Genomic DNA, 19,001 nt, shown 5'->3' with positions numbered 1-19,001 from the left:
CTGTGATCAAAGCTCGCGGAAATGGAGTCGAAAGAACAACTCGTGCGTGATAAAATCTTGCGCATTCATCACGAGAACAAGGATCTCTCGCATCGTTCCATCGCTAAAACGTTGGGAATCGCGAATTCCACGGTGTCGCGAGTGATTAAGCGGTTCGAGGAACGATTGACCACCGATCGGAAGCCCAGAAGTGAAGCAAAAAGTATTCCGTACAAAACCAAAAATCACAACCGCGTAGTTGGGGCCTTCAACCAAAACCCGAACGCCTCCGTTCGGGATGTGGCTAAGAAGCTGCACCTAAGCCGAAGTTTTGTCCAGAAGGCCGAAACTAAGGCTGGGCTTCGAACGTTCAAGGTACAAAAGGCCCCAAATCGCGACGAGAAGCAGAACAAGTCCGCCAAAACCCGTGCCAGGAAGTTGTACTTCAACATGCTGACGAAAGTTGAATGCTGTATCATGGGCGACGAAACATATGTGAAGGCCAACTTCAAACAGATCCCCGGCAACCTGTTTTTCACGGCCAAGGATAAGTTCAGCGTTCCGGAGCATGTCCGCACTCCGAAGATGTACAAATTTTCGAAGAAATTCCTGGTTTGGCAAGCCATCTGCACGTGCGGGAAACGGAGCGCACCTTTCGTGACCCAGAACACGATTAACGGACAGGTGTACATGAAAGAGTGCCTCCAGAAGCGACTGCTTCCTCTCCTGAAGGCCCACAACGTCCCAACAATCTTCTGGCCGGATTTGGCCTCATGCCACTACTCCAAGGACGTGCTGAAGTGGTATGCGGACAATAAGGTCAATTTCGTGTCAAAAATGTTCAACCCTCCCAACACTCCGGAGCTCCGCCCCATCGAAAAGTACTGAGCGATTATGAAGCAGCACCTTCTTAAACAACCTAAGGTAGTGAAGACACTCGAGGAACTGAAAAAAGTATGGGTTTACATGCAAAAAGCGGTTGATTCACAGGTTGTGCACAATCTTATGGCCGGGGTTAAGGCCAAGGTGCGGGCATTTGCGTATGGACTGTAAATAAAATACGAGTAAAATGGTAAAATGAAATTTAATAGTTATTTTTCAATCCCTGAAAATTTGATGGCAATCGGATGAAAACTCGAATTTTGCGAATCAATTTTGTGTGTGGCAATTTCATCGTGGACACCCTTTAGTTGGGGGGTTTGAGTCCCACCTGCTGGACTATATTTTTCGTAAAATTTCTAAATAACTATTTCTCCAGTTAGTACATTTTTCAATCGTCAGCTCCACATTTACTGCTTGATATAGAAATAAAAATAGCTTGACTTGCATTATACATTATAGTCATTAAAAAAAGAAAGATATATATTGTACTTACCTGAGTGTTAAATTCGAAAATTACTTCCGGACGGAAAGGACATGGCAAGCCACATTTGCAAGTACCGCCAGTTAGCAAATAGTCTTTAACCTGATTAAAGTTTCGCAGCGGAACTCCGGAAGGGCTGAAATGATAAATAAATTTTATGATAAATATAAAAAAACAAAGTCGCCTGCTGCATATTGCCATAGCTAAAACTTGATCTTATAGTCGATTGGAGGAGTTTCATATATTTTTTATCTTTTTGAAGAATACAACATTTGGGGTAGACAAAATGATTGAGACATGTAAAATTTTGCAATTTTCAAATACTCAGAACTTAACGAAAAATGAATCAATTTTGATGAAACCGGTTTCGTTTTACTGGAAAACTATCCTGAAATTTATTTATTTATCCTGGTTTCCTAGTAATGCTTGAGAACTTGACGTGATCAAGAGACACTGGAAATGTTCCGGATTTTAGGAGTGTGTGTCAAAATGTGCATTCCTGCAATGCGAAGAACTTTTTCTGACATCTTGTTTCTTTTAGGTTTATATGTTTCCAATAAACTAGAATGCATTGCGAGTTCAATGGTACCCAAAGATTCAAAATACGTCGAGGAACCATCGAGATTATTATTTATTTGTATTATTGAAGTATGCTTGTGACGCAACACCTCGCGAATTTCCCAATGTTTCGTCACGTTGGCATCAGAATTTAGTAAAACTCAAGAAAAATGTAATCTAGAACAATAGCCTGCTACCGAGTTTACTTTATACAGTAGATCAAGCAGTTTGCACGCAAAACAAGACGGTTTTAACATAAACTAGATCATTAGCTTGCCGAAGAGTTACTTAACTCGCAAAATCCACGTTACAATAACATAGCATTCTAGAGCATCCTTGGTATGGATTGTTGGCTGAACAGAACAATATCAAGACATTTTGTATTATAAACCGAAACGAACAGAACAAAACATCCTTATTATAAATCGCTTACAACAATAACCAAGCGTCCTGGTTATAAGCCATCGAACGACCGGTGGCTTACGAAATGTAAATATCCTAACGATCATGCCGGGTCTCCTACGAAAGGCAGAAAAACAAAAGGCAGAGTCACGAAAGGCAGAATCACGAAAAGCAGAGTTACGAAAGGCAGAATAACGAATGGCAGAATCAAAAACTAGTCTAGAAGCTAGAAGCAGAATACTTCTCTCAGGAAGTTCGACTACATAGGGATGTGAAATGAAAATCTAAAACTGAAAAAAGTGAGAAATATGTCCAATTTCAAATGCTAATAAATCGGTTAGTATTCGATGGATTTCCATCGTTTTTGCAGCAATCGATTAGAAAATCTTCTAAGATTCCTACCAGATGCATTTAATTGCAATTTTATCATTCGAACCATTGTACTATTGAAATCCTTAAGCCTTGTCAAAACACAAAATTCGACCTCTGATTGGTCGTTATACGATTGCTTTCCCAAACACGCTCGGCAGAGTTATGGACCTAGTAAATTGGGAATGCATCATTTGGCCTATATAAGAACTTCATCAGTTAATAACCAGACATTTCATCGGATATTAAATTGAACAACAGAAATTTGAATGAATATTTGAAGAGTTAATATTTTCTCGTTTTGCGCTATAATCCAAAGTTAATTATCTTCATCTACATGCATGCTCTGACTATTATTACGTGTTGCGGTCGTCGCTTAGTGTTTGGCTACGGTTATGCAGAACGCAAATAACGGCGCGATGCGATTCGGCAAGACGAAATGTGTTGAAATGTATAGGTCTACTTCGCCTTAAAAAGAGCTGTACATTTCACCACGGTAAGGCGAATCGCATCGCGCCGTCATTCGCGTTCTGCATAACCGTAGCCTTTGTTCCGTTCCCGTTTGATGATGTCGTATTAAATGTGCATATTACAATTCGGCAGCACTTCAACTTCTCATTTGCACAAAATTTAAAAATATTCAATGAACTTCATTCAAAATATCAAACAAAAAGAAATTACAATACTGCCAATGAACGGTCAACGTTTTTTTTTCCTCATCTATAGTTCATCTATAGTTTATTTGACACGGCACAAATACAGTTCAATGTTTAACGGCGCCAATTATATCTGGTAGCTTACTTTCTAAAGTATCTTAATAACTAAAAGCAAACTTTTTATCCTCGCTGCCGACTACGAGCTGAAACTAAATCTAACTTAAGCTAGAATGTTTTGCATGAAAAGCACTGATTTGTTGTTTGATGGTTTTCCATCGCCATAGGTAAGCAGCATATTGAATATGCTCCGCTGCTGGGCCAAGATATTACGGACTGGCATATTGGGTTGTCTCCCTCGGGGCCTGAGAGTATCGTGCGGGTCTAGTTGCTGTTTCCGGATCCGGGGTCTTAACGTGTTCTTGTCGTTTGGTTGGATGTAGGCGGAAGGGGATAGGACTAAACTGGGGCGTGGATGGATTTCAGGAAAACGTATATAAGGGACATGTAGGATAGGTCACGGCTCGCCAAGACATCACGAACAGGAACAGCCGGCTGCCTACCTTCGGCCTGCAGGGAAGCTACTAATCTAGACCTGGCGTCACGGTGTACAGGGCATGACCAAACAACGTGCTCTATGTCGTGATAACCTTCACCACAGGCACAGATACCACTCTCCCCGAGCCCAACACGACGGAGATGCGCGTCAAATCTATAGTGATTTGACATAAGCCGGGACATCACGCAAATGAAATCCCGACCTACATCCAACCCCTTGAACCACGGGTTCGTCGATACCTTGGGGATTATGGAATGTAACCACCTTCCCAGTTCCCCCTTGGTCCAAGAATTTTGCCAACTGATGATCGTATTCTGACGTACAAATGCGAAAAATTCATTAAAGGCAATTGGTCTTTCATAAATATCACCGTTTGTTGCGCCCACCTTAGCCAAAAAGTCCGCTTTCTCATTACCCGGTATCGAGCAGTGAGAAGGGACCCACGCTAAGGTAATCTGAAACGATTTTTCGGATAAAGCACTCAGATGTTCCCGTATTTTCCCCAGGAAATACGGAGAGTGCTTAACATCTTTCATCGATCGGAGAGCCTCAATGGAACTGAGACTGTCCGTAAAGATGAAATAATGGTCCGTGGGCATTTTTTCGATAATCCCTAGGGTGTACTGAATTGCAGCTAATTCTGCGACGTAAACAGAAGCAGGATTATCGAGCTTATGGGAGACGGTTAAATTGTTATTGAAGATACCGAAGCCAGTGGACCCATCAAGAAGTGATCCGTCAGTGTAGTACATATTGTCGCAGTTGATGTTTCGATATTTATTGGAAAAAATTTTGGGGATTTGCTGCACGCGTAAATGATCCGGGATTCCACGAGTTTCTTCTATCATGGATGTATCGAAAAACACAGTAGAATCAGAAGTATTTGATAAGTCGACACGATTTGGAATATTCGAAGAAGGGTTAATATTTTGGGACATGTGATTGAAATACAATGTCATAAAACGGGTTTGAGAATTAAGTTCGATTAACCTTTCAACATTTTCAATCACGGAACGGTTCAAGACCTCACATTTGATAAGAATACGAGAAGACAGGCTCCAGAAGCGGTTTTTCAATGGTAGTACTCCAGCTAAGACCTCCAAACTCATCGTATGGGTCGACTGCATGCAACCTAAGGCGATACGCAAACAACGATATTGTATTCGCTCCAGTTTGATCAAATGTGTGTTTGCTGCGGAGCGGAAGCAGAAACACCCGTATTCAATAACAGACAATATCGTTGTTTGGTAAAGCCTTATAAGGTCTCCTGGGTGGGCTCCCCACCATTGTCCGGTTATTGTACGAAGAAAATTCACTCTTTGTTGACATTTTTTCATCAGATACCTCACGTGACAACCCCAGGTGCCTTTAGAGTCGAACCAGACACCAAGATATTTGTGTACCAAAACCTGAGAAATCGTTTTACCCATTAATTGTGTTTGAAGCTGAGCAGGTTCATGCTTCCTAGAAAAAACTACTATCTCAGTCTTCTCCGGAGAGAATTCTATACCTAGCTGTAAAGCCCAAGCAGACAAATTGTCCAAGGTATCTTGCAATGGTCCTTGCAAATCGGCAGCTTTGGCTCCTGTAACAGAGATTACACTGTCGTCTGCAAGTTGTCTTATCGTGCATGAATTTGCCAGACATTAGTCGATGTCATTTACATAAAAGTTGTAAAGAAGGGGGCTTAAACATGAGCCCTGGGGAAGACCCATGTAGCTAATGCGAAAAGTTGCCAAATCGCCGTGCGTAAAATGCATGTGCTTTTCGGACAACAAATTGTGCAAAAAATTGTTCAAAATTGGAGAAAATCCTTGTCGGTGAAGTTTACCCGAAAGAATGTCAATAGAAACGGAATCAAAAGCCCCCTTAATGTCCAAGAACGCAGACGCCATTTGTTCTTTGCGAGCATACGCCAGCTGAATATCTGTTGAAAGCAACGCAAGACAATCATTCGTCCCTTTGGCACGGCGGAAGCCAAATTGAGTATCTGATAGTAGACCATTTGATTCGACCCAATGGTCTAAACGACGGAGTATCATTTTTTCCATCAATTTCCGGATACAGGATAGCATTGCAATCGGCCTATAAGAGTTGTGATCAGAAGCTGGTTTCCCTGGTTTTTGGATGGCGATCACCTTCACTTGCCTCCAATCCTGCGGTACAATATTTTGCTCCAGGAACTTATTGAACAAGTTCAGCAAGCGCCTCTTGGCATTGCCGGGTAGATTCTTCAACAAGTTGAATTTGATTCTATCTAACCCAGGCGCGTTATTGTTACAGGACAGGAGGGCAACTGAAAATTCTGCCATCGTAAAAGGTGATTCAGTCGCGTCGTGGCCCGGAGACGCATCGCGAACAATGTTTTGCTCAGGAACAGAGTCCGGACATACTTTCCTGGCAAAATCAAATATCCACCTACTTGAAGACTCCTCGGTTTCGTTGACCGTTACGCGATTCCGCATTCTTCGGGCTGTGTTCCAAAGAGTGCTCATTGATGTCTCCCTCGACGTCTCGTTTACGAACCGACGCCAATATCCGCGTTTTTTTGCCTTAGTCAAGCTTTTAAACTTGGTATCAAGCTCCGAATAACGTTTAAAGTCGTCGGCATCGTCTGTATCCCGGAAGGTCAGATACGCGTCGGATCTTTGCGTGTAGACATCGGAGCACTCTTGGTCCCACCACGGTGTGGGAGGCCGTTCTTTGATCGTTACGCCGGGATATTTCTTCGTTTGGGCTTGCAACGCGGCGTCGAGAATCAAGCCCGCGAGGAGGTTGTATTCTTCAAGTGGTGGATGATGTTGAATCGACTCGACCGCTTTTGAAATCATTTCCTCGTATAACTTCCAATCGACATTCCGTGTGAGGTGATACGGAATGACAATTGGTCGCATGCGAGTTGACCCGTTATTAATTGAAATAAGAATAGGCAAATGGTCGCTACCGTGAGGATCAAGGATTACCTTCCATGTGCAATCCAACCGTAGCGACGTCGAACATAAGGATAGATCCAAAGCGCTTGGGCGCGCTGGAGGTTTCGGGATACGTGTCATTTCACCGTTGTTTAAAATAGTCATGTCGAAGTCATCGCAAAGGTTATAGATTAAAGAGGAGCGGTTATCATTGTATGAGGAACCCCAAGCCACGCCATGAGAGTTGAAGTCTCCCAAAATCAAACGTGGCGAGGGAAGAAGTTCTATTAAATCAAAGAGCAGCCGTTGCCCAACTTGTGCTCTGGGAAGAATATATATTGAGGCAATACAAAGCTCTTTACCTTGTATTGTCATTTGACATGCGACAACTTCGATGCCTGGAATCGAGGGGAGGTTAATACGATAGAAAGAATAGCACTTTTTAATCCCTAAAAGTACTCCTCCATATGGGGTGTCTCGATCAAGGCGAATAATATTAAAATCATGGAAGTTGAGATCAATATTTGAAGTAAGCCAAGTTTCACAAAGGGAAAATGCATCGCATTTGTTTTTATTTATCAAAACTTTAAACGAATCAATTTTTGGTAAAATACTTCTACAATTCCACTGTAAGACATAGATAGAATTCTTCATATACGCAGTTGAATTAGGCATCGAAGGATACAATCGCTGCAAGGAGGGACCATTGGGCAGTCAACTGCTTCAAAATGATCTAACTGTTGGGAGGAATGCTGTAAGAAAAATTTTAATTGGATCGGGTACATTGAAATTTTCAAAAATCCAGTCCACAATGTCAGAAAATTTCACTAATCCAGAGTTTGTTTCATCAACTGGATGTGCAAAAGGAACAACTGGGGTTTTAGATGTTCCTGGCAGTGCTGGGAACTCCTTCTGGGACTTTAAATTTGCAAGCCCAGGAGGAGTTTGCTTCGGTTTTTCCGCAGCACTGTTTGGTTTGTTCGTACTTTTCATTACACTTTGGGAAATCTTAGGACCTTTACGGGGAAGTTTAGGAGAAGAAACATTTTTCCTCTTCCTAGACTCCCCAGGATTGGCATAAGATGTTCCCGCTGATGAATCGTCAGAATCGGTTTCATCAGAGGGCAACAGATCAAAGGGGTTCGATGTTATGGTAGAAGTGGTCACGGTCTTCTTCAGCATCTCAGCGTAAGAACGCTTTGAACGCTCCTTAAGTGACCGCTTGATTTTATCTCTGCGCTGCATGTACACCGGGCATGTGGAGAGCTCATGCTGGTTTTCCCCACAGTGAATACATTTTTCAGCATTAACACTGCAAGAATCTTCCGCATGAGTCTCCCCACACTTGCTACATCGTGCCTTATTGCAGCAGTAGGCGGCTGTGTGGCCTAACTGCTTGCAATTGGTGCAATTCATAACACGGGGTACATACAATCGCACAGGCGGTCGATCGAGACGTGGCTAGGGAGTGCAGATCCGGCAAACGTAACGCGAAACGAGTCTGACGGAGTGTAAACTTTTTTACCGCCGACGAGAGACATGGACCGCAATTGCTTACAATCCAAAATCTTCGCCTGTGTTTCGATATTTTTGAAGCAACCGGTTGCGCTTTTTAGGATACACTCGACAGACAGACTCGAATCGGTTATGACACCGTCGATCTCCACGTCTCGTGCGGGTATGTAGACGCGATACTCGCGTGTGAAGAGCTCAGAGCAAGCGATAGCATTGGCCTGTGCCAGATCACTGACCACGACACGGAGCTTGTTAGGTCGGACCTTGGAAATTTCGGTCACGGCCTTGTACCCCTTCGTCAGGTCTTTAGCAATTTGCAGTATGTTTAAACGCTTTGAATTCACTCCTGCCTTTGGACGAAAATAAACAGTATAGCTGCCCTGTTGAGATCCGTCCGGGTAAAGCCTGGGGCGAGGGGGGACTGGAGAATGAACAGGGGAGGGGGTAACAGAAGGGTCAGGGTCAGGGGGGTTCGGGGATGGTGGCACGGGAGGCGAGGGATCTATATCCATTGCGCTAAATGTAGCGCACTAGCGCACTAGCGCCGACAAGAACACGTACCTCTTTACTTCTTCCTTCCAGCAGTGGTTGTCCGATCGTTCGAAGCTGCACCCAAAGCAGCCAGCAGCACCAGTACAGCAGCACCAATACAGCCACCAGCAGTGAGCCGGGTGTGAGATCACTCAGCACAGCGACACGGACTCGACTGTCAACTGATGGGCTTGGATTAAAAAGATCTATTCACGGTGCACAGATCAAAACTGCAGCTGGTATTTTGCACCAATACAGCCAAAGTTGTGAGCCGGGTACAGAACGTATCGACACAACTCACAATCTAGTTGGCCTTTAGCGCGAATAATACACTCTTTTGTTTGGCTTTTCGTACACACGGACCGGATTGTAATAGAACGACCACTTTGCACGTCCGTTTCTGTCGAGTGTTCGACGCGGAAAGAACGGTCAACGTTTATTTACTGGAAAAAAATGACTGACACGCAAGCAGCCGAGTTATCTTTCTTGTAAAAGTATTCTACTTCAACCTTGCGGTCGTGGCTTTGCATACAACCTTCCTGTGATTTTTTTCTTTTTAACAACACACACTCGCGGCCTTTGGCCGACTCTATTGTCCAAGTGTATGCTGTCCTCACTCGCTACCGCTCGTTCGGACTTAACTAAGGGAAAGAAAACCTGTTTGAATAATCCTAGAAAACCAGTAGATCAGTTGTTTAAATGCGAGAGGCCGCCGCTTCCGACGGCGGGTCGGCGGCCGCCTCGGTTCCTTGCCCTCGATTATGCGTCTTCGCCGCATGAATTGTTTTATGTTAATTATAATCAACTAGCCGTTGAGACTAGTGCAAGTTATACCTACCATCGAAAAATTACTCTTCGCGATGCCGTGAGACTCTTTAGGACCTGAGCCAAACCAGTTTGCGCGTTTCTGATCCAATAATTAGGCTTGATTTGAACCTCCCATCAGAACTGGTCATTGCTTGTGATCAGTTATTATATCTGGTTACCAAATAATATTAAATAATAAAGGTAGAGTAGCAGCTTTAATACCGTGACCAGGATTCGCACCAATTTGTCATCACGCACTTGGCTATCGTGAGTTAGGTTTTGCTACCAGTGATTCTGCCTTTCGTGCCCTTCGAAATTCTGCCTTTTGAAATATTCTGCCTTGTGTGTACGGTCATAGACTTCTGCCTTTCGTGATTCTGCCTTCTGTGGCGAACCCATCATGCCACACCATGAATCCTTTTCAATTTAACTATAAGCAAAACAGAAGCCGGAGGCACAACGTCACTCACGGTTGCCCTCAGGCGCTCACGGTTGCGCGCGATTCTGAGTAAAAACGCGCTCTCGCACGCGCCCTAATGTTCTCAGCAAATAGTCGAATGTATGTACTAAAAATAAGTTCGAAATAGAGACAGGCCAAGAAATACTATAGGCCTAAATAAGATAGCTAGATAAACGGTAGTCTGAGAGTCTCTCGCTCAGAGTTACCCGTAGGTTCATATTTAAGCCAAATTGTAACTCAATAAAGTTAATCACTTCCATCACTTCCATCATTTCCAACATCATCTACATCTTATGGAGTGATTCCGTGTACGTACAGTGCACGTACAGGACTTTGTATGTTTCATTTCTTAATAATCACAAGTCCTGGTAGAGAATGCCTCTACCTGCTTTTGCAGTTTTTTGCTGTTGGGTACATAGTGCACGGAGAAGTTTTTGTTAGAAAAATTTTATTTCTTTAGGAACTTCTACTATGGTTTGTTCTGAAGAGTTTTAGGCAACTAAATTGTCTATCTAAAAACCTTCATTTGGAAAAACAAAACTAAAATAACCGATATTTTTAAAAACATAAAAAAATAAAAGTTCAGATAATTTTCTAGAAGTTATTTGTTGACAACCATTCTCTGTCTCTCGTCATTATTTAGAAATGTTGATTTATAAGAAAAAGGTTCACACTGGGGTCGCTTTTTACGCGGGTTGTTTTTATGCGTTTTTTTTAAACGGGATATTTTTACAATAACTCGGATTTTTTTTACTAGATTCGGAAGATTATATATTGGTTTCAAATAACTTGAGTATAAGTATATCTAATGCTTTAATGCGGTTCAACCAACCGCATAAAAAGCGACCCCAGTGTATATACTTCAAACCTTTTCAAATGTTAGTCCAGATAAATTTTCAAAAAAAGTTCGCAAAGTTTCTTGGTTTAATAAAGGCCTACACACCCACAAAGTTTCATTGCGTTCTGCTAGGATGTCCTAGGAAAATTGTACCCAACAAGAGAAAAAACTGCCAAAAACAACACCCATACTTAATTAATTCATATCTCGATGGTTCTTCGGCAGATTTTCAATCTTTGGATACCAAAGAATTAGGAATAAACTCTTGTTTATTGAAAAAATATAAACTTAAAAGACACAAGATGTCAGGAAAAGTTCTACGTCTTATAAAAATGAACATTTCAATACACACTCCTAAAATCCGGAACATTTCCGGTGTCTATTGGTCACGTCAAGTTCTCAAGTAATACTAGGAAACCAGTATAGTTTTCCAGTAAAATGAAACCGGTTTCATCAAAATTGAATAATTTTTCGTTCGAAGTTCTGGCTATTTCGAAGTTGACAAAATTTTGCCTGTCTAAATCATTTTGTCTTCCCCCCGTATACTAAATATATTTATGAAAATATAAAAAAAACCTCTACGCATATGCCCTAAAGTTGATCTACTCGGAGTTATTCACCTTTTAAGTTTTCTAGATACTTTTTCATAAAGTTACTCTAGTGATGTATTCAACTTAGAGCAATAATTTAGCTTCATTTGAAAACTAAGAAAATTGTCTACTAGGAACAGTTTTTAAATATCTGAATAAAGGTGAAAAAAAACATTCTGCAAACAAAAAGTTGAAGAGTCGTACTGTTGTAAATATATTTTAATGTTTTCTTGCAAATAAAAAACGGGTGTAACATTTTTTTTATCATATTTAGGTTGGACTCGATTGTATATCATTCGATTAAATATCATTTCAGATTCGATTATTCATAGTAGGATTTTACTTCTATTTCAAATAAGACATCCTTTTCACAACTTGTGAACCACGTGTTCAATCATTATAATTCATCAATTAACCCTCAACTAATCCGTTCATCTGAAATTAATATTGTTCAAATCGGTTGTGTGTTTTCTGAGATAATGAAGTTTCGTGATTTTCACATTTTGATTAATAACATGAAAACTAAAAATAAGATTACAATGACCTTTGATTTGAGAATAATTTTGTAAAAATCGGTCTAGCCATCTCTGATAAAATCGAGTGAGATTAAAAAGCTGCACACACACATACAGAAAATCCTCAACTCTCTGGACCACTTTCATACATTCGGTTTGCCAGTGATTGCTATACCTTTCTAGGAAAAAAACAATAAGTAATAAAAGAAACAAAAATATAAAAAAAATATAAAGAGATGTAAAGAATTGGTTTTTTTTTGGACTTTACGACCTTCAAAAGGGCAATACTCAAAAATGTACCGTACGACGATTTTGAAATTTTGGCCACTGATTCAGTATGTCATAACGAATCTAATGGTGTACTCAGTTCCTTTGGTGCATTTAATTTAATAATAACGGTCTATGGAAGCACCGTGAGTCGTAGTATGTTCGAGTCCTGGCTTTGGAGAAGACTATTAGTGTCAGTAGGATGCTAGCCTCGCAATTGTCCGATGCACGATGCTGGTCCAACAAGACATTCCTAGTATGTTCGAGTCCCGGCTCGGGAGAAGACTATGAATGCCAATAGGTTCGCTAGCCTCACGATTGTCCTGTACATTATCAGTTGGCTGCGAAGTCTGTATCAAATAAACAGAACAGTAAGAGCCATCTCGGCCCCTAGCACTGGTTAACCCTGCTAAGAGATTACTGATTTCAATTCCTGCGAGGACGGATTAATCCAACTAGCCGCCAGGAGGACTCGTATGCGAAGGTACAAAAAGTCTAGGGAAGCGTTGACATTTATTATTGTTATTCTATTTTTCAATAAAATTGTCCTTCTCACTCTGAAAAATTGTTTCAAAAATATAAGAATACTGCAATTCGGCTTTCACAATTCACGATTCGTAGGTTGTATTTTTCGGTCCAAATCAGCACTTCCGAGAGCACTAAAATCCCAAATGTTTCCCCTTTTTCGTCCAAAAAAACCTTGAATATTGCTGATCCCCTTAAAAGTTTTCTTTTGACTTTTCTAACTACAGAACATTTATGAAACAGATGACTGTGAAACGGCTCCTTCTCGCCACGATTGTATCCTTCAATAGCTAATTTATCAATTAGTGTCGGGAGATCAATCAAGGTTTTTCAGTGGAATTGCAGAAGTATCAATCCAAACTCGACTCTGCCAAAATAATGACTACCATGGAACGGGGTGGAATTGATCAATTTTTACTATATTTTCCAATTATTTTTCAGAAATAGTATATATTTAAAAGAATTTTGCTAAGTGCTCAAGAAAAAAAATGGTGAAATTTCTATCGTTTTCTCTAAGAAATAAATTCGAGAATTCTATAAGGCATTATGAGATACATCGTGGTGGAATTGATCACCCTTGAAATCCATACATTTTAATGGAAATGTGCTATTATTATATGCTTAAGATAAACGATAATTTCTGAACTGAAAAATATCACTCGCAGCTCATTTGGAAACGAAAATGATGATATTTCAGGTTAAAATCTATTCATTTTAGCTCACGAGACGAAGTTTACTAATTTTGCATTTTGGTTCATTTTAGTTTGTTGCAAAACTCCAAAAACTAGCTCCCGAACAATTTTTTTCGTACTTTCCTGCTAAGTAATCAGTATTACAGTATGCTATGGAATAATCATTTTTTTTCTTCATCTATTGTTTATTTGACACGGCACAAATACAATTCAATGTTTAACGGCGCCAATTATATCTGGTAGCTTACTTTCTAAAGTATCTTAATAACTAAAAGCAAATTTTTTATCCTCGCTGCCGACTACGAGCTGAAACTAAATCTAACTTAAAGCTAGAATATTTTGCATTAAAAGCACAGGATTGCTGTTTGATGGTTTTCATTGCCATAGGTAAGCAGCATATTAAATTTGTTCCGCTGCTGGGCCAAGATATTACGGACTGGCATATTGGGTTGTTTCCATCGGGCCTTGAGAGTATCGTGCGGGTCTGATTGCTGTTTCCGGATCCGGGGTCTTAACGTGTTCTTGTCGTTTGGTTGGATGTAGGCGGAAGGGGATAGGACTAAACTGGGGCGTGGATGGATTTCAGGAAAACGTATATAAGGGACATGTAGGATAGGTCACGGCTCGCCAAGACATCACGAACAGGAACAGCCGGCTGCCTACCTTCGGCCTGCAGGGAAGCTATTAATCTAGACCTGGCGTCACGGTGTACAGGGCATGACCAAACAACGTGCTCTATGTCGTGATAACCTTCACCACAGGCGCAGATACCACTTTCCCCGAGCCCAACACGACGGAGATGCGCGTCAAATCTATAGTGATTGGACATAAGCCGGGACATCACGCAAATGAAATCCCGACCTACATCCAACCCCTTGAACCACGGGTTCGTCGACACCTTGGGGATTATGGAATGTAACCACCTTCCCAGTTCCCCCTTGGTCCAAGAATTTTGCCAACTGATGATCGTATTCTGACGTACAAATGCGAAAAATTCATTAAAGGCAATTGGTCTTTCATAAATATCACCGTTTGTTGCGTCCACCTTAGCCAAAGAGTCCGCTTTCTCATTACCCGGTATCGAGCAGTGAGAAGGGACCCACGCTAAGGTAATCTGAAACGATTTTTCGGATAAAGCACTCAGATGTTCCCGTATTTTCCCCAGGAAATACGGAGAGTGCTTAACATCTTTCATCGATCGGAGAGCCTCAATGGAACTGAGACTGTCCGTAAAGATGAAATAATGGTCCGTGGGCATTTTTTCGATAATCCCTAGGGTGTACTGAATTGCAGCTAATTCTGCGACGTAAACAGAAGCAGGATTATCGAGCTTATGGGAGACGGTTAAATTGTTATTGAAGATACCGAAGCCAGTGGACCCATCAAGAAGTGATCCGTCAGTGTAGTACATATTGTCGCAGTTGATGTTTCGATATTTATTGGAAAAAATTTTAGGGATCTGCTGCACGCGTAAATGATCCGGGATTCCACGAGTTTCTTCTATCATGGATGTATCGAAAAACACAGTAGAATCAGAAGTATTTGATAAGTCGACACGATTTGAAATATTCGAAGAAGGGTTAATATTTTGGGACATGTGATTGAAAAACAATGTCATAAAACGGGTTTGAGAATTAAGTTCGATTAACCTTTCAAAATTTTCAATCACGGGACGGTTCAAGACCTCACATTTGATTAGAATACGAGAAGACAGGCTCCAGAAGCGGGTTTTCAATGGTAGTACTCCAGCTAAGATCTCCAAACTCATCGTATGGGTCGATTGCATGCAACCCAAGGCGATACGCAAACAACGATATTGTATTCGCTCCAGTTTGATCAAATGTGTGTTTGCTGCGGAGCGGAAGCAGAAACACCCGTACTCAATGACAGACAATATCGTTGTTTGGTAAAGCCTTATAAGGTCTCCTGGGTGGGCTCCCCACCATTGTCCGGTTATTGTACGAAGAAAATTCACTCTTTGTTGACATTTTTTCATCAGATACCTAACGTGACAACCCCAGGTGCCTTTAGAGTCGAACCAGACTCCAAGATATTTGTGTACCAAAACCTGAGAAATCGTTTTACCCATTAATTGTGTTTGAAGCTGAGCAGGTTCATGCTTCCTAGAAAAAACTACTATCTCAGTCTTCTCCGGAGAGAATTCGATACCTAGCTGTAAAGCCCAAGCAGACAAATTGTCCAAGGTATCTTGCAATGGTCCTTGCAAATCGGCAGCTTTGGCTCCTGTAACAGAGACCACGCTGTCGTCTGCAAGTTGTCTTATCGTGCATGAATTTGCCAGACATTCGTCGATGTCATTTACATAAAAGTTGTAAAGAAGGGGGCTTAAACATGAGCCCTGGGGAAGACCCATGTAGCTAATGCGAAAAGTTGCCAAATCGCCGTGCGTAAAATGCATGTGCTTTTCGGACAACAAATTGTGCAAAAAATTGTTCAAAATTGGAGAAAATCCTTGTCGGTGAAGTTTACCCGAAAGAATGTCAATAGAAACGGAATCAAAAGCCCCCTTAATGTCCAAGAACGCAGACGCCATTTGTTCTTTGCGAGCATACGCCAGCTGAATATCTGTTGAAAGCAACGCAAGACAATCATTCGTCCCTTTGGCACGGCGGAAGCCAAATTGAGTATCTGATAGTAGACCATTTGATTCGACCCAATGGTCTAAACGACGGAGTATCATTTTTTCCATCAATTTCCGAATACGGGATAGCATTGCAATCGGCCTATAAGAGTTGTGATCAGAAGCTGGTTTCCCTGGTTTTTGGATGGCGATCACCTTCACTTGCCTCCAATCCTGCGGTACAATGTTTTGCTCCAGGAACTTATTGAACAAGTTCAACAAGCGCCTCTTGGCATTGCCGGGTAGATTCTTCAACAAGTTGAATTTGATTCTATCTAACCCAGGCGCGTTATTGTTACAGGACAGGAGGGCAACTGAAAATTCTGCCATCGTAAAAGGTGATTCTATCGCGTCGTGACCCGGAGACGTATCGCGAACAAAGTTTTGCGCAGGAACAGAGTCCGGACATACTTTCCTGGCAAAATCAAATATCCACCGACTTGAAGACTCCTCGCTTTCGTTGACCGTTACGCGATTCCACATTCTTCGGGCTGTGTTCCAAAGAGTGCTCATCGATGTCTCCCTCGACGTCTCGTTCACGAACCGACGCCAATATCCGCGTTTCTTTGCTTTAGCCAGGCTTTTAAGCTTGGTATTAAGCTCCGAATACCGTATATAGTCGTCGGGTATACCTCCCTTCTGGAAGGCCAAAAACGCGTCGGATCTTTGCGTGTAGACATCGGAGCACTCTTGGTCCCACCACGGAGTGGGAGGCCGTTCTTTGATCGTTACGCCGGGATATTTCTACGTTTGGGCTTGCAACGCGGCGTCGAGAATCAAGCCCGCGAGGAGGTTGTATTCTTCAAGTGGTGGATGATGTTGAATCGACTCGACCGCTTTTGAAATCATTTCCTCGTATAACTTCCAATCGACATTCCGTGTGAGGTCATACGGAATGTCAATTGGTCGCATGCGAGTTGACTCGTTTGTAATTGAAATAAGAATAGGCAGATGGTCGCTACCGTGAGGATCGAGGATTACCTTCCATGTGCAATCCAACCGTAGCGACGTCGAACATAAGGATAGATCCAAAGCGCTTGGGCGCGCTGGAGGTTTCGGGATACGTGTCATTTCACCGTTGTTTAGAATAGTCATGTCGAAGTCATCGCAAAGGTTATAGATTAAAGAGGAGCGGTTATCATTGTAAGGGGAACCCCAAGCCACACCATGAAAGTTGAAATCTCCCAAAATCAAACGTGGCGAGGGAAGAAGTTCTATTAAATCAAAGAGCAGCCGTTGCCCAACCTGTGCTCTGGGAGGAATATATATTGAGGCAATACAAAGCTCTTTACCTTGTATTGTCATTTGACATGCGACAACTTCGATGCCTGGAATCGAGGGGAGGTTAATACGATAGAAAGAATAGCACTTTTTAATCCCTAAAAGTACTCCTCCATATGGGGTGTCTCGATCAAGGCGAATAATATTAAAATCATGGAAGTTGAGATCAATATTTGAAGTAAGCCAAGTTTTACAAAGGGAAAATGCATCGCATTTGTTTTTATTTATCAAAACTTTAAACGAATCAATTTTTGGTAAAATACTTCTACAATTCCACTGTAAGACAGAGAAAGAATCCTTCATATACGCAGTTGAATTAGGCATCGAAGGATACAATCGCTGCAAGGAGGGGCCATTGGGCAGTCAACTGCTACAAAAATGATCTAACTGTTGGGAGGAATGCTGTAAGAAAAATTTTAATTGGATCGGGTACATTGAAATTTTCAAAAATCCAGTCCACAATGTCAGAAAATTTCACTAATCCAGAGTTTGTTTCATCAACTGGATGTGCAAAAGGAACAACTGGGGTTTTAGATGTTCCTGGCAGTGCTGGGAACTCCTTCTGGGACTTTAAATTTGCAAGCCCAGGAGGAGTTTGCTTCGGTTTTTCCGCAGCACTGTTTGGTTTGTTCGTACTTTTCATTACACTTTGGGAAATCTTAGGACCTTTACGGGGAAGTTTAGGAGAAGAAACATTTTTCCTCTTCCTAGACTCCCCAGGATTGGCATAAGATGTTCCCGCTGATGAATCGTCAGAATCGGTTTCATCAGAGGACAACAGATCAAAGGGGTTCGATGTTATGGTAGAAGTGGTCACGGTCTTCTTCAGCATCTCAGCATAAGAACGCTTTGAACGCTCCTTAAGTGACCGCTTGATTTTATCTCTGCGCTGCATGTACACCGGGCATGTGGAGAGCTCATGCTGGTTTTCCCCACAGTGAATACATTTTTCAGCATTAACACTGCAAGAATCTTCCGCATGAGTCTCCCCACACTTGCTACATCGTGCCTTATTGCAGCAGTAGGCGGCTGTGTGGCCTAACTGCTTGCAATTGGTGCAATTCATAACACGGGGTACATACAATCGCACAGGCAGACGAACCCGGTCGATCGAGACGTGGCTAGGGAGTGCAGATCCGGCAAACGTAACGCGAAACGAGTCTGACGGAGTGTAAACTTTTTTACCGCCGACGAGAGACATGGACCGCAATTGCTTACAATCCAAAATCTTCGCCTGTGTTTCGGTATTTTTGAAGCAACTGGTTGCGCTTTTTAGGATACACTCGACAAACAGACTCGAATCGGTTATGACACCGTCGATCTCCACGTCTCGTGCGGGTATGTAAACGCGATACTCGCGTGTGAAGAGCTCAGAGCAAGCGATAGCATTGGCCTGTGTCAGATCACTGACCACGACACGAAGCTTGTTAGGTCGGACCTTGGAAATTTCGGTCACGGCCTTGTACCCCTTCGTCAGGTCTTTAGAAATTTGCAGTATGTTTAATCGCTTTGAATTCACTCCTGCCTTTGGACGAAAATAAACA

The 19,001-nt window shown here is 42.0% G+C and overlaps 2 protein-coding genes across 7 annotated transcripts in view; one reads left to right on the top strand and one right to left on the bottom strand.

Moving 5' to 3' along the window:
* Positions 1-19,001, top strand: part of LOC129717835 (uncharacterized) — an 879,733-nt gene that overhangs the window by 635,603 nt on the left and 225,129 nt on the right. The gene's annotated exons all lie outside the window — the stretch shown is intronic.
* LOC129717834 (uncharacterized) overlaps positions 1-19,001 on the bottom strand; it is a 195,270-nt gene that overhangs the window by 81,064 nt on the left and 95,205 nt on the right. For all 5 annotated transcript variants that reach the window (XM_055668019.1, XM_055668017.1, XM_055668018.1 and 2 more), the window contains exon 3: positions 1,355-1,478. In XM_055668019.1, coding sequence (XP_055523994.1) covers positions 1,355-1,478 — 124 coding nt within the window. The remainder of the gene's footprint in view (positions 1-1,354; positions 1,479-19,001) is intronic.

The sequence above is a fragment of the Wyeomyia smithii genome, chromosome 1 (genome assembly GCF_029784165.1).
Source record: "Wyeomyia smithii strain HCP4-BCI-WySm-NY-G18 chromosome 1, ASM2978416v1, whole genome shotgun sequence".
NCBI classification, from domain to species: Eukaryota; Metazoa; Arthropoda; class Insecta; order Diptera; family Culicidae; genus Wyeomyia; species Wyeomyia smithii.
This window is presented reverse-complemented; position numbering and strand designations above follow the sequence as displayed.